Here is a 15,131-nt window from a genome sequence, read left to right as displayed (position 1 = left end):
CCCCCCCCCCACGTGTTCGGCGGCAGACCCAGAAGTGAACTGGAAGTACTTTTGGTCCACTTCCAGGTCTGCTACTGAGCGCACAGGGTACCCTTCTCGGCAGCAATCAGCCATGGGGGGACCCCAGGTGCCCCCAAATCCAGGAGGCACCAGTTTCCAAGCTGCTGGGTGGGGAGGGGAGTCCCCTGTGTGCTCTGCGGCAGACCTGGCAGTGGACTGGAAGTGCTTCTAGTCCACTTCCAGGTCTGCCACCGAGTGTGCTGGGGACCCCCCTGCACTCCCATGGGACACTCTATCCACCCTACCATCTAAGCATTCATGATATATGCCTGATACCTTGGTGTATGTAAAAAAAAACACATAAAGCTGTCTATGGCCAAATCGTTGAATCTCTCCAAATCGAATCAGAAGCCTCTGATTTGATTTGGAAAGATTAATGGGTCTCCCAATTTGATTTGGATTTGGAGATTCGGCCATTGAATCGGGCTGAATCTCCTCCAAGTCGAATCAGCAACTGAAGCTTCGCACAGCCCTGGGGGATACCACTGGTCAGCTTTCATCATGTTGACTCAGTTCTGTCTGTTAACAGTCTATGGGTCCAACCTCAGAGCCAGGTTCGTAGCCACAAGCCTGTTAAGTTGTTGAGGCCACAATTTCCCAATTTTAGCATGAGGACGTTGTGGGAGACCAAGTTAAAGGCCTTTTTAAAATCTAAGTATAGACATCAACCTCATCTCCCTTATCAAGGCGATGAGTTACCTGATCGTAAAAGGACATGAGGTTGGTCAGGCATGACCTGCCCGCAACACAGCCATGTTGGCTGTCTTTTAGAATACTGCCTTCTCTGTTAGCCTATTACTGGTGGATTCTTTGATAAATTTTTCCAGGATTTTTCCAGGAATCGATTAGCACTAGAAATTTGGCTTCCTTTGCTGATTTATTAATATTTTGTTCCCATTTAGAGGAACACACAAGATGCCTATTATAGAAAATGCTCTTTATCTTTGGCGGCACTTTAAAATCAGGACAACAGGAAACAATTTTATGAGGTTTGAACGTATTGTACAGTGTATCAGCTGACCAGCCAGGTCACGTATAGGAGGTTTTTAAATCTGTTTTACTTTGTTGGTTAATGATAAATTGTGAATTGGTTTTAAACTGAGTTAGCATGTGGTAGTGCAGAAGATGAGGCCTCATCTAGGTACTTAGATTGGCACTATGGTCCCAAAGTCACAGAAAATCTGAATTTAAAAGGAAGAAATATTAGGAAACTAGATATATTTAAAACAAATATTCTCCATTGGTATCAGATCACTCCCTTGTATGGCTAAGTTAGATGTTGAGGAGGGTAAAGGAAAATAAAACTGTTGTCTAACAATTGCTTCCTTGTGTGGGGTGGAGCATTTAGTGTTTGCTTTGTTATAGAAGAAGCAAAGGGGCTCAGACCAGGAAAATGCTAGTCTCTAGGGATCTACTGGAGGCTGAGCCATCTGCACTGAGGCTGCTTCACTACCTTCCAGCCACCTGGAACTCTCCCTGCTCTTTTTACCAACATGGTATTACATTTACCTGTGACCTAAATAGATTTCTATCCTGTCCAATTACAGTTTCCCTTCCTTCAGTTTAGCGTTTGGCATTTGTTCATGAATCTGCCTTCTCTTCAGCACCACAACGTAATATTAAGTAGTTGGAAAAAGCGATGAAACCACTTATGCAGATGTTCTCACTTCACTAGAGAACAATAGAAACTGTTGAGATTTTTGTTTTACCTTTTTAAAAAATCTTTTAAATGTTAATATAGGATTAATTAGAACCCAAGTACAAATTAAGAAAGGAAAATTTAGTAGTTTATTTGGTAAGGATGATTCAGTTACTGAATAGGTGTTACTTTAGAAGCAGTACTTCTTTGAGTTACTACTCTAATATATGTTCTTTTTATTTGAAGAGCCACAAAAATGCCGCTTTTCTTTTAATGGAAAGTGATCGGCTGATCAGTAGTCTTCCCCAAGTGAAATGGACTGAAACAGCTGTCGTAATGGCATCCAAGCTGCAAGAAGAATGCCTAACATTTATTGTAACCAACTTTTCGCAGATAATACAAAGTGAAAGCTTTTACATCTTCTTGCAGGTAAAGTGCTTACAAATTATGTTCCCCCTTTCCAAAAGAAATAAATGGTATTGTTGCACTTTGTTTTGTGTTGGGGAAATTCATCCCAGCAAGCCAGGGTGCTAAACTTTGCAAAATAACTTCGACTTCACTTTACATTCATATTTATTTAAGAAATAAATATTTAGGGCATGAGTGAATTATGAGGGTGCCTGAAGGAAACTAAGGTGCTGGTACTAAGAACGGTTGTGTTCTCAGTGTTGAATACAGGTGTTAGTAGTTCCACAGTACTAAGTCTGCTTATAGAGTTAGTATACTCAATAAGTGTTCTCAGAAAGCTCCCCGTATGGCCACGTAGACACAGAGGAACAATTATAAATAAGAGCAAGTACTCACAGGGTGCATCTACATGAGACGCTTTACTAACGTGCGGTCTAATTTGCAGTAAAGTGTCAATGTCAACACATAAGCAGCAATTACTGTGCAGTAGATTAATTTAATGTGCTGTTTGCTAGTACCCATGGGTATAGGTACTAGAAAATGGCATTTTAACTAATGAAACATGCATGTCAACACCAACCAGGAACAAATTGCTTCCGGTCAGCCCAGGCAGCAGGGGGCCACAACTGCTGCCTGGCTAAGCCCTGGAGGGAAGACCAGGGGGGGAGGAAGCAAACTGTCTTGGCTCAGAGAGCAGCTCTTTTTCAGCCATGCAGAGATCAGTGCCGGCCCCAGGGGGCAGAGGGGAGCTGTCCAGCTCTGTCAGGGACAGCTTGGGACTGGCCCCAATCTCTGTGCAACTGGGAAGGAGCTTCCCCTGGAGCCAGAACAGCTCCACTCCAGAGCCGAGGCCTGACTCCCATGCTGCCTGCTAGCCCAAGGCTAGCACCCAGGGTAGCCTGGAGCTTCCCCTGGCTGCTGCAGGGGAGCAGAGTAGGACAGGAGCAGCCCTGAATTAGGCTGCTCCCATTGGGCTTTGTTTACTCCTGACATGGATACACATGCAGATGCGCATCCTTATGCACCTCAGTTTCCTGCACAGAAAATTCAGGAACATTAATGGCATGTATAGATGCACCCAGTTTCTTTCAACTTAATCATGAATTGCTAGGGGGTAGCAATGCTAGAGGCAGTCATTTTAATGGACAAGACTTCCCTAGTATTTCCTGGTAAGAGTTTGTCTAGTTTTACCCAGCACTGTTCATTTCCCTAACAAACAAAGATTTGGCAATTTGCAGAGATGAGTCAAAAATTATATATGGATGTGTCAAAACTACCCTTTTCATGGTTTCAAATTTGTATATGCTATAAATTCAGCACCAGCTGTTTGTTCTTAAGTTTTTGTTCATTGTGTTGATACAATCTCAAGAGTACTTATAATGCAAAAGTATATTTTGTTGGGATGGGAGGTGGATAAACAGATTTTTGGGAAAGTTTCTTACCAGCAAAGTCACAGTATGCCTTTTCTATTGGGTAGTGTTTCACATCTGAAGTATACTTTTTGTTTGAAATTATTGCCTTGTTGTTGTTTCCTTAGGCACAGGCAATGAGCAGCAAACCTGATCTCCTAGAACAAGTTTTTAAAGCAATTGAAAAAAACATTAATATTGAAAACAGCTGTTTTCTTATGATAGCTATGGACACTTTATTGAGCTCCACAAATGTGAAGGAAATGGTAGGTTTTACCACAGTAATGGTAAAGTATCGCATACTCTTCAATATAGCAGACTGTATCAAACCATTCTTTTGTATAAGAGTTCAAATCAGATTCTGCAGTTTGAGCTCAGTGGTGCCAGTGCTAAGTGGGTTCCATGTAAGGAGGCACATGCACTTACACCTGTATAAAGGTGCAAGGGACATAAGGAAGGACTGCTTTACTGTCCGAGTCTCCAGAGTCTGGAATCGACTCCCCCCAGAAGTGGTGCAAGCACCTACTCTGGACACATTCAAGATGCATTTGGATGATTATCTTTCTGGGGTCATCTGACCCCAGCTGACTTCCTGCCCTTGGGCAAGGGGGGCTGGACCAGATGATCTTGCGAGGTCCTTTCCAGCCCTAATGTCTATGAAAGCCTGTTGAACACATTGGACCTGTTAGTACTTGTGCATATTATATTTTTTAAATGCAAAAATATTTTACAGTGCATATGGCTACAATAACATATATCATATATTGGGAACTATATAGATCTTGTGTGCTGGGGAAAATACTGTTTAACATTTACTACCATTCTAAATTTATCACCAAGAAAAAAATTATTTTAAAATTAAATTACCTCTTATTTACCATGGGGGGCAGGGCTTACTGGTATTTACTTTTTTTTTTAAATTTAGCAATAGGAAGATTGGGGTTGTTTTTGGTTTGTTTATTTTACTTCAGGTCTTTTTTTTTTTAATGCTATATTTCCTTTGGAACGAGGGTTTTTCATCTGTGGGGGCTTGTTTGTTTTTGTTTTTTGGGCTATGGGTACTGCCACAATAAAATAGTATGTAATAACTTGTGAATTAAGGTTCACTATAAAGCAATATTAAAATTTTGAGTTGTTACATTCAAAAAAATTTGAACTACTGCAATCTAGTGCTTTTGTGGACTTAGTAATGAAAATTTAATCAGATTCATTATTGGCCCCTAGAGTATTTGACCTTGTCGTGACAGAGCTGATAGTAAAAAGCTCTGAAGGGGCTCATAAACAAAAGATGAATTTGATGGTTTATGATGCTTTAGTTTGTGTGGGAGTGGCTTGGTTTCAAAATGTGTAAAATCATGGTGGCAGACAAAAAGCTCTCATGAACAGTATCTACATCTAGTAGGCAATCGTAAAATATAAGTGATGACATCATTGATCTAGCTTAGGGAGTAAGTAGATTCTGAAAGGAATAATGACTGGTTGCTATGACAATATGCCTCTCGCCAGCTGCTGATTTGTTATTTGAACACAGGGTTTTACGTGCAAGATCCAGGTTCTGCGTGATAAGCTGTGGATATTCCTAGTTCAGTCTTTTTATGCTGTCCGTCACACAGAAAGCTGGAAGTTAATGAGGCCAGACGACCAACAGAAAATACAAGCAGGTATGTGAGCCATCAAAAAACAACTACTACTGTATAATGGTAATGTGTTTAATACAAAAAATGCTGGCAGTTTTGCCAGCTGCTAATATATGTGTGTATGTATGTATATAGGATTGATGCCCTAGGTTTTAAGTGGCATTTTAGAATTGAAAGCAAAGATAAGCTACTTAGCCAGTTTAAAGCTTGAAAATGATTAAACAGTTTTCTTTGAATAATCCTTCCTGGCTTCTGTTTCTACAGATATGCAAAACTGAAATCAAAGATATATAGGCTCAGTCTGTTTTTGTTTGCAGCTACTCTAAATTATTAAAAATATTGAATAGGATTAAAGAAAAATGGTTTAAATCTCTCTCTTTAAGCTGACAAGCATTATGGAAAAATTAAATCTACACAAAGCAGATTACTAATTCTGTGAATTTAGTTTCTATTTTTTTATCTGTTGTTCATACTACTGTGTAAAGACTGTTCATCTCTTGTATAATAGCCATCTCATGTGGACTCTGAATAAATGTAGATGGCTTGACTTCACAATTGATTGGTATTGTGATACTGTATGTGCTGCTGCAGAGAGATCCCAAGGAGCTGCATAGCGTTCTCTAAAAATTTTAATGGGCAGTACTTTAAACAAAGGGAGTTTTTATGCTGAATGTTTCTTTGTTTTCAAATGTCTGGAATGAAATTTTAAGGGTACAAAACTAATAGTAGCTTCAGGGCCATGGTCAAATAATTGCTTCAATAATGAAAGGTTTTTTTTAAAGGGAAAAATGTTGCATTACACTAATTTAAATGGCCCTTTTCTAAAATTCAGTCACTTTTGATTATGAGGTAAGACATTTTTATTTTTATTAACACACAAGCACAATATATATATAATCTGCTTGTAGTGAAAAAAATGTGTGTTTATAAATGGGTGTGAGCTAGATGAAAAGGGAATTGTCATTTTTTATAAGCATGGTTTAGAGGTATAACCAAATGAGGTTTGACTGACTGGTACTTTCTGAAACAGGTCTCTGATTTCTTTCTGCATTGTAGAGCACTTTGGAGCTCGAGGACAGTTTTCAGAAATAGAAGCATTTCTGAGTGTGTATTTGTGTCCTCATTCTAACTGGCATTTAAGGTTGTTTTGTACTAGGGTTTTATAAGCCAAGTAGTATTTAGACCTGTGTTCATAATGTGGGTATCATTCAATCCTTGATGGTAACAAAAATGGTCAGGTTTTAGTTTATATGGTTTTAACACAGAATGTTGATAGTCTTTATATGTTTTCATTAAATTATCACATAATGTAAATCTTTCACTGTGTACATCTTTTATTATCAGAACAAGGATATGGTCTTGTTAGAGGAATCTTCATTTTTATGTGAGATTTATTTAGGATCATTTAAATCAACTTTCACCTTAAGAAAATTTCAGGTAATGCTAAATTCTGGAAAGACCACATTTTCTGGAATTCTTGATCAGATAGGGGGAATAATCTGAAATGAAGATGGTAAGATACCATGTTTTCTCTTGCTCACAGTATTTCCTGTGTTATCCTGAGCTCAAATTTGTGAAATTTGTATAAAATATTGGTGTGTATTTATGTGCAGAGTCATTGCTGAAAAGGGATGAGATCCTTTTGGTGCCATTTTCAGCATCCTGTCTTTTCTTGTAGGCTTTCTATAGAGCTACATACAGATACTTTATAAAACCCAACATGAGAATTCAACAGAATTTTCAACTAACAGTTATACATTATGTTTTTTGTCCGTATAAAAGGCATGCTGTAACACATGAACAGGAAATGCTTTAACCCATTTTTTGCAACCAAAGAATTTTTATTTTCAAAAATAAATTTTTATCCATTCTGTGTCTGTACTATATTTGCATATGTACCTTTTCTATATAACACAAGCTCTATTGAGCTGAAGTTTATATTGAAAGATGTTCCCAAGATGTTGTACAGTAATTTGCTTTTTCATGTATAGCCTTGCTAAATTAATTATATAGCACTGTCAACACTGCTTTACATAGAAAAGATGCATTCTTTGCCCTGAAAAGCTTACACGGTGACCTTAAGATCACTCAGAAAATCAACGCTATGTCCTTACTAGGCACACACAAATATGTGGGCTTTATAGCTTTTAACAGTGTATACTACTGAGATGATTTAAGAAGATAAATCTGTTACTTAAATTGTGTAAGTATAAATTTCTAAGTGGCAGGATGTATTGCAGTTGATTAACGCTGATTAATTGAAATTGATTACTTTGAGAATTTCATCTTTTTTGCACACTTGTGTTCACTTTTAATTTGAGCCTCTAATCCAAGTCTCTGTATACCCCAGACACTGTGTGAACCAAGTCTTATATACTTTGGAGGTACGGAAGTGCTATCCTTCATATGTAGATGAAGAAAAGAGGTATTAAACAACTTGCCCAAGGCTGCACCAGAAGTCTGTTGCATCTTGTTATAGACAGAGTCAGTGCCTATTAATAGTGCCTATTAATGCAGTGCTCTGCTGCATGGATGTTTCTGTTTTAGAGAGCATCATCTGAATTAGGTAGCAGGGAAATACTCCCATGGGAAATGTTGCTGATAGGCAGCCATTGCTTTTACCAGATGCAGCTGCAAATGAGCATTGACTGCACCGGATGTCCCGACTGCTGGTCTTGTATTTTGAACTCACTTCTGTCCCCATTTATTGTTTTCCCTAATGCCAAAATTAATCTTTCTTAACCAACTCTAGGATTGTGCACACACGCGTGCGCGTGCGCACACACACACGCGTGCACACACACGCACCCTCTGTTTCCTGTTAATAATAAAAAGGTGCTTTTTCCCCCATGCAGCTGCTTTTGACAAAGGTGATGATCGAAGACTTGGCAAAAAACCTATATTCACTAGCTCACAGGTAAACACTTAGAACCTTATACTTTAAAAAAAATCCTATAAACAACTCATATTGTTCTTTGTTTCCATTTTGTGACTTGTGTATACCAACTGCTAGAATGTAATTTATGGTAATCATATTCCCCTTCATTGTCGAAACAGTTTTTCATCATAATCAGCTTTCTGTGTATGGTGGGGATTGACAGGAGTCTATACTTTCACAGTAGTGGGACAAAATAGAAAACAGGTATTTTTGTTCAGAAGCCTTCTTACATTATCTGTTCATACATAATGGAGCTGTGATCTCTGGTTCCCAAAAGAAGTTGTCTGCTACTGAACAAATGAAGCTATCCCACTATCTTAAACCATCACTTAATCCAGTTTGCTACATTCCCTGTTAATCTGCTTACCCTGAAAGAGCTTTACATGGTCTTCCACAATTGTTGTATTTCAGAATCGCGCCCAAAATGACTTTATTACGTGCCAGAAAAGGCATATATGATATGGACTGATGACAAGATGTACTGTACCATTCATTTGGATACCACATGGTTACATTTTATAGGCTTAAATTTTAATACAGCCCACCTTGTAAAATACAGAGCTGATTTTTATGGATTCTCACTGAGTTATGGATTTCAAAATAATCACTAGAAATCTTCACAGGAAATCATATTCTGTATTCCCAGTTTGAAAATATAACTTCTAAAATAAAAGTCTCCCAACAGATAGTAATTATATAAAGAATAAAACATTATCTTTTTTTTTTCCTCTCCAAAGTAGAGGCCAGCGTTTAGTATATGCATTTCTTAAATCCTCGTATTCAGACCTAAATTAACAGGGGATGCAGTGGTCCATGCAATCAGTGTCTGTTATATATATATATATATATATATATATATATATATATATAACATCCTTGAGCAAAAAGTGGAAGTTAGCCATGTTAGTTTGAAGTTAGGCAGAGGGCAAGGGAGAGATGTATGAGTTATATCTTTACCATGCCTTCTATATATTCTTGAAAGCCATTTGAGCTTCAGAATTTGGAGGAATTTTTCTATTTCTTCTTCTCCAAATGTATTAGTTCAGTACTAGATTCATGCTAAATTAGAGGAGTAGCTATGTTTCAAGAAGTAACGATAATGCATATTTTTCTTTGTTGCTGAGTGTCTTCTGTTTTTGTTTTTGTTCTTTTTTTCCAGCTAAACAGATGTGTTACTGACTCTGTTGCTATAAAGCATACTTCTTGGAAAGTAAAAGGCAGGAGAGATTGTTTGGGTGATACCTTCATTGATCAAGATAAAATGAAATCTGATGGATTAGGAACATCTGGACATACAGCAAGTACCAACAGAAACACTGCTAATAAGTCCTCAAAACATGATGAACTAAAAGGAAAAGATAGCAAAAAAGCAGTTTCCAAGATTACAAAAGATTCAAAACCTGGGGAAAAAGTTGCTTCACCAAAAGCTAGAGCTGTTATTAAGCCAAAACTAGAAAATAATGGAAATGTGAAAGCTGAAAGCTTGCTTACCAAGCCAGAGTCTGAAAAGTCATTGTCTGCAAGTGGACAAAAGAATTCAGGAAGTGGAAAAGGAGTAAAAAATCAGGAAGGAAAAATTGCAGGTGCCAGACCTAAAGTGCTTGCTGGAAGTTCAAGTGTGCAACACAAAACAAAGCCATTGAAGAAGACCCCGGGGAAGGAATCTCCCTCCCTAGTAACAGGGGCAGGAACTCCTAGCAAGTTAACAAACTCAAGCCCAGATTTACAGATTTTCAGTGAACAGGCAGATGAACCCAAGGATAAAGCACTAAATGAAGGGAAAAAACATAATGATAATAAAAGATCTCCTACTGACTCGCCACAGGCAGGTTCTAGTCTGAAAAACAGTCTGGAAAGTTCCAGAAATTCTACACCAGGTTGGTTGTGACCATCCCCAAGTTTATTTTCATAATGAATGCAAATAACAAATAGTGATGTTACAAAAAACATGTTATTTAAGGGGTCTTACTTGAATTTTAAGAAACAGGGCACAGGGTGGGGTGGGGAGAACAGTGCATGCTAATGTCATAAAAGTTTCAGTTCTTTCATGTATGCCATTTTAAATATCTGACCATTGTATGTTAATACTTACTGTAATTTTACCTTTTAACTAATTTTTGTTTAATTTACAATAGTGAAAACAAAGGTAACTTTGAAGACGACTAATGGAGCCACCAACAAGAAAAAAGTTAATGAACCTGAGGCTAATATTTCAGCACAAAGGTTTGTTAGAGTTGTACTGCTACTTATTTGTGCACATATACTTAATTGATTAATTAATGTAAGTATCATCAAAGTCAAATTATTTTATAACTATGCATTTTGTAAAATATTTGTCTATTTTACATTGTTAGCAAGAAATAGAAACAAGCTGCAGAATTTTTTTTTGCTAAGATAAAACTGGTCTTGCTGCTGAGTTTGGGATGTTTTAGGTTAGTTACTTTGGCAATGTCATAGGTCATTCATAATTTAGAGAGTGGAACAGTGAGTAATCTTACAAGATGTTGAGAACTAGAAACCACTGAAATTGATTAGATGGAACTACAAAATCAGAGAGCAAAATCATTATACATTGCATTTATTGCACACTTCATATTAAGATACATACAGAACTACTACTTGTTTTTAAACCAGTCAATTTTATATCTTAATTTGGAAATAATAAATTCAATATTTTCTCCTATGATAGTGTGACAAAGAAACCTACTGGAAAAGGATGCAATGAACAAATCCCACAGGCTGTCCTGAAGAAAAAGGGGAATGTGAATGACAATTCTGTAGTTCCACAGAAGGCACAGAATGCAACAGCTAATACTGATAAAATCCAAGGTAGAGTTTTGAATGGTACTGAAACTAAATCAGTTTCATTAAAAACAGTTTGTTGTTTTATAACACAAGTAAGGAAATGCATTACAGAACATTTATGGGCAATTCAGGTTTATTTTCTATAATTCGCTTGCTGACAAGCGTAAGATGTATTTTTTTTGCTTGTTTCACTTCAATGTTAATTTATGGTCATTCTTTTTAATCTGGTTCACAATAAAAGGAAAATTCTGCTCTTCAATCTGCTTTGCAACTAGAACTGCCCCTGAGTTCAACAGAAATTCTGTATGTGAAACAAGTTCACAATATACATCGCAGGTCCACACTACAGACTGGATAGAAGAAACAGATCTTATGCCACAAGGCTGTCCAACTGGAGGCCTACAGGGGGTTAACACCTAGCTCTCAAGATCCAGTCTGGCTTCTGTTACTCCCACCACAACTGCTGCTGCTGTTACCACTGGGATTTGTGGTTTTTTCTCCCCATTCCTCCTCCAACTTCCACTTTTTGTCCCCACCCCCGGGGGCAGGGCAGGACAACCCATGTTTGGGAGCCCACATGGCCCAAGTAGGGGAGCCCAGTTACTCAGATGTTGGGCAGCCCTATTCTACTACATAATGTACTATAATTGTTCTTTGTACCTATAAAACCACCACCAAGGAGGAATACTCTGCTCTGGCCCGGACCTGCAGAGAGCAAACCAGGAAAGCCAAGGCTGCAGTGGAACTCCAGCTAGCTACAAATATCGAGGACAATAAAAAGTCCTTTTTTTAGACGTGGGGAGCCGGAGGAAAAGCAAGGGCAACATTGAACCCCTGCTAAACCAGATGGGGCAACTGACAACCGATGCCCAGGAAAAAGTGAACTTGCTAAATAGGTACTTTGTGTCCAGTTTTTCACCACTCCCATGGGACGGCCCTGCCCACTGTGGGTCAGGGAGGCCTGGGTGAGGGAGATTCCTTGCCCTCCATCGAAGCTGACCTCATGAAGGAACACCTTGACAGGCTGGATACCTTCAAGTCAGCCTTGACAGGTTACACCCAAGGGTACTCAAGGAGTTGGCAAGCATCATAGCCCAGCCCCTGGCACGGATCTTTCAGAACTTTTGGTTCTCTGGTGAAGTGCCCGAAGATTGGAAGAGGACCAATGTCATGCTTATCTTCAAGAAAGGGAGGAAAGTAGATCCGGCAAACTACAGGTCCATCAGCCTGACCTCTATCCTGGGGAAGGTCTTGGAAAAGATTATCGAAGAGCCCATTGTTAACAGACTAGCTGACAGCAATATCCTGAAGGATACCTAACATGGATTTATTGCGGGTACGTCTTGCTTGACCAATCTTGTTTTCTTTTATGACCAGGTGACCTATCACTTGGACAAGGGAAAAGAGATTGACGTTGTGTATCTTGACTTTAAAAAAGCTTTCGATCTGGTCTCTCATGATCGCCCCTTGGCTAAACTGGCTAACTGCGGCCTCGACCTCACCACAATCCACTGGCTGGGGAATTGGCTCTGTGGTAGGACCCAGAGGGTAGTGGTTGACAGGAACCAATCATCTTGGTGTGCGGTCACCAGTGGGATCCCTCAAGGCTCTGTCTAAGGGCCTATACCATTTAACATCTTCATCAATAATGTGGACGCTGGTGTCAGAAGTGGACTGGCCAAGTTTGCTGATGACACCAAACTCTGGGGTAAAGCATCCACACCTGAGGACAGGACGGTGATCCAGGCAGATCTTGATAGGCTCATGAAATGGGCCAATGAGAACCTGATGGTGCTCAACACCGAAAAATGCAAGGTTCTCCACCTTAGGAGGAAAAACGTGCAGCATGCTTATAGGCTTGGCAGTGCTACGCTGGCTAGCACTGCAGATGAAAGGGACTTGGGGGTCATGATTGACCACAAAATGAACATGAGCCTTCAATGTGATGCTGCGGCTAGTAAAGCAAGCAAAATGCTGGTTTGCATCCACAGATGCTTCTCAGACAAATCCCAGGACGTCATTCTCCTGTTGTACTTGGCCTTGGTGAGGCTGCAGCTGCAGTACTGTGTCCAGTTTGGGTCTCCACAATTCAAAAAGGATGTAGAGAAGCTTGAGAGGGTGCAGAGGAGGGCCATGCGCATGATCAGTGGTCAGGAAAACAGACCTTATGATGAGAGGCTGACAGCCATGGGACTCTTCGGTCTGGAAAAACGCAGGCTCAGGGGTGATCTGGTGGCCACCTATAAGTTTATCAGAGGTGCTTACCAGGATCTGGGGGAATGTCTGTTCACCAGAGCACCCCAAGGGATGAGAAGATCAAGTGGTCACAAATTCCTCCGCGACTCATGCAGGCTGGACATAAGAAAGAACTTCTTTACAGTCCAAGCTCCCAAGGTTTGGAATAGACTGCCACTGGAGGTGGTTCAAGCACCCACTTTGAATGCCTTCAAGACACATTTGGATGCTTATCTTGCTGGGATTCTGTGATCCGTGCTGACTTCTTGCCCCTGGGGCAGGGGGCTGGACTCTGATCCTTTGGGGTCCCTTCAAGCCCTAATGTCTATGAAATCTATGAAAATTGGAAGTAACCCAGTTCTATGAGCGTTTCTTTTGAAACATAGTACAATATGTAGTAAAAACATTTCACTGTGACTTTTTAAATGTAAATATATAATTATGATGAAACTTTTTATGAAGGTAAACATCTTGCTTTGATTGCATCATAGTACAGATCATATTTAGTATTTTTTCTGTAATCACTGTAGCTAGGAGGTAGAGCATCTAAATAGTAGAAGAATACAAATTTAAGTTACTGCAATGTACAGTGACATCAGTATTACAAACAAAAAAATCTTCCTTAAAAATCCGAACACCCAAACCAAGTGTTGGAAGGCTCTTTAGCAAGTGAATTTATTTTATGACTAGCAAAATTGCTTCACAGTCCATTATATCTGTTTATAGTCAATATGGAAGGTAATGCTGTATAGAGATCTTGCTTGGCTTAGGCCCAAAAAGGCAAGTTAAGCACAGAGTCTTTTCAGCTCAAACGTAGCATTTCTCAGCTGAGAATTGTATTTAGATTCTAACAGAAGGCACTTTTAGGTAGCACATAAAACAAATCTGACCTACTTATAGGTATTAAAGGCTTTCCAATACTTCCTGAAAGGGCAGGGGTGTTCATTCTAGTGTTCTGATCATATTATTCTTATATGAAAAAGGGCTTAGTCTGTCTGTCCATAATGCTCTTGAAGCACTCTGATTGGTTAGTGAAACATCCAATCAGAATGCAGAGTGCCACCATGACAGCATGGATGGAGGGGATGGAGCAGGAGGGTGAGGCCAGTGGTGCTGGCCTCACCCCTCTGCTCTGTCCCCACTGTCATGGTGGCACTCTGCCACCTGTGAGGAGCAGGGGGCATGAGGCCAATGGCACTGGAGCTGGCGGTGGTGGTACAGGGTGCTGGCAGAGGAGGGAGGAAGGGTAAGCTTCCCCTGCAAGGTCCTGGGAGGTAATGGCAGCGGGGGGTGGCAGGGCTTTGTCCCCACCCTCCATCATTCTTGATGGGCAATTCGCTCATAACTGGAGTTACCATATGTCCTGTTTTTCCTAGACATGTCCTCTTTTTGGGTCCTCCCACCTCAGTCCAGGCAGGTTTTGTTTTGTTTTGTTTTTACAAAACAACAAATGTCCAGGATTTTGCCCTGCTGAGCATCAAAGTTTTCTCCAGCACTTCCAAGCTTACCCTAGCAAGGAGTTGTTTTGGGGCTGGAGGGAGGGCAATTGGAGGCAGGGGGCATTATCTGTGTCTGCATGCACACACACACACAAGTTGCGGGGAAGCAGCCCGGCAGGGTGGTGGGAGCAGCCCCATCAACTGCATGTAGATAAGTGTATGGGGGTACAAGGGTTGGAGGCCCAGGTCTTGAGACTGTCCGCGTAGGGGCTGGGGTACGCACATGGACACTGGGGCTGCATCAAGGTGGAGGAAGCACCTGCCTCTCCAATGGGAGAAGTGGGCAGAGAGGGCAGCAGGGAACTGCATGGCTCATCTGGTGGCACTGGGGATGGTGCCCTTGCTCTCAGGGACAGGGCAGCAAAGAGACACTGCAAGGCTGAAGGGAACAGGTGGTGCGGGGTGGGAGTGAGGGGTACCAGCATGGTCTGGGTGTGTACTGTGGATTGGGAGTGAGGGGCCAGCAGCAGGGCTGTGGCTTGGGAGGCAGGGGCAGGGCAC

General features: G+C 40.4%; 1 protein-coding gene across 1 annotated transcript in view; it reads left to right on the top strand.

Annotated features, from left to right (window-relative positions):
- The window catches only part of KIAA1107 (KIAA1107 ortholog), a 69,320-nt gene that overhangs the window by 46,106 nt on the left and 8,083 nt on the right, over positions 1–15,131 (top strand). Inside the window, exons 10-17 of the mRNA XM_019531114.1 lie at positions 1,946–2,128; positions 3,645–3,782; positions 5,048–5,177; positions 8,009–8,070; positions 9,251–9,968; positions 10,227–10,314; positions 10,781–10,921; positions 12,812–12,818. Of these exons, the coding sequence (XP_019386659.1) occupies positions 1,946–2,128; positions 3,645–3,782; positions 5,048–5,177; positions 8,009–8,070; positions 9,251–9,968; positions 10,227–10,314; positions 10,781–10,921; positions 12,812–12,818 (1,467 nt within the window). The remainder of the gene's footprint in view (positions 1–1,945; positions 2,129–3,644; positions 3,783–5,047; positions 5,178–8,008; positions 8,071–9,250; positions 9,969–10,226; positions 10,315–10,780; positions 10,922–12,811; positions 12,819–15,131) is intronic.

The sequence above is a fragment of the Crocodylus porosus genome, unplaced genomic scaffold (assembly GCF_001723895.1).
Source record: "Crocodylus porosus isolate Cpor-Errol unplaced genomic scaffold, CroPor_comp1, whole genome shotgun sequence".
NCBI lineage: Eukaryota > Metazoa > Chordata > Crocodylia > Crocodylidae > Crocodylus > Crocodylus porosus.
The sequence above is the reverse complement of the archived record's forward strand: the minus strand, read 5'-3'. Positions and strand labels throughout refer to the sequence as shown.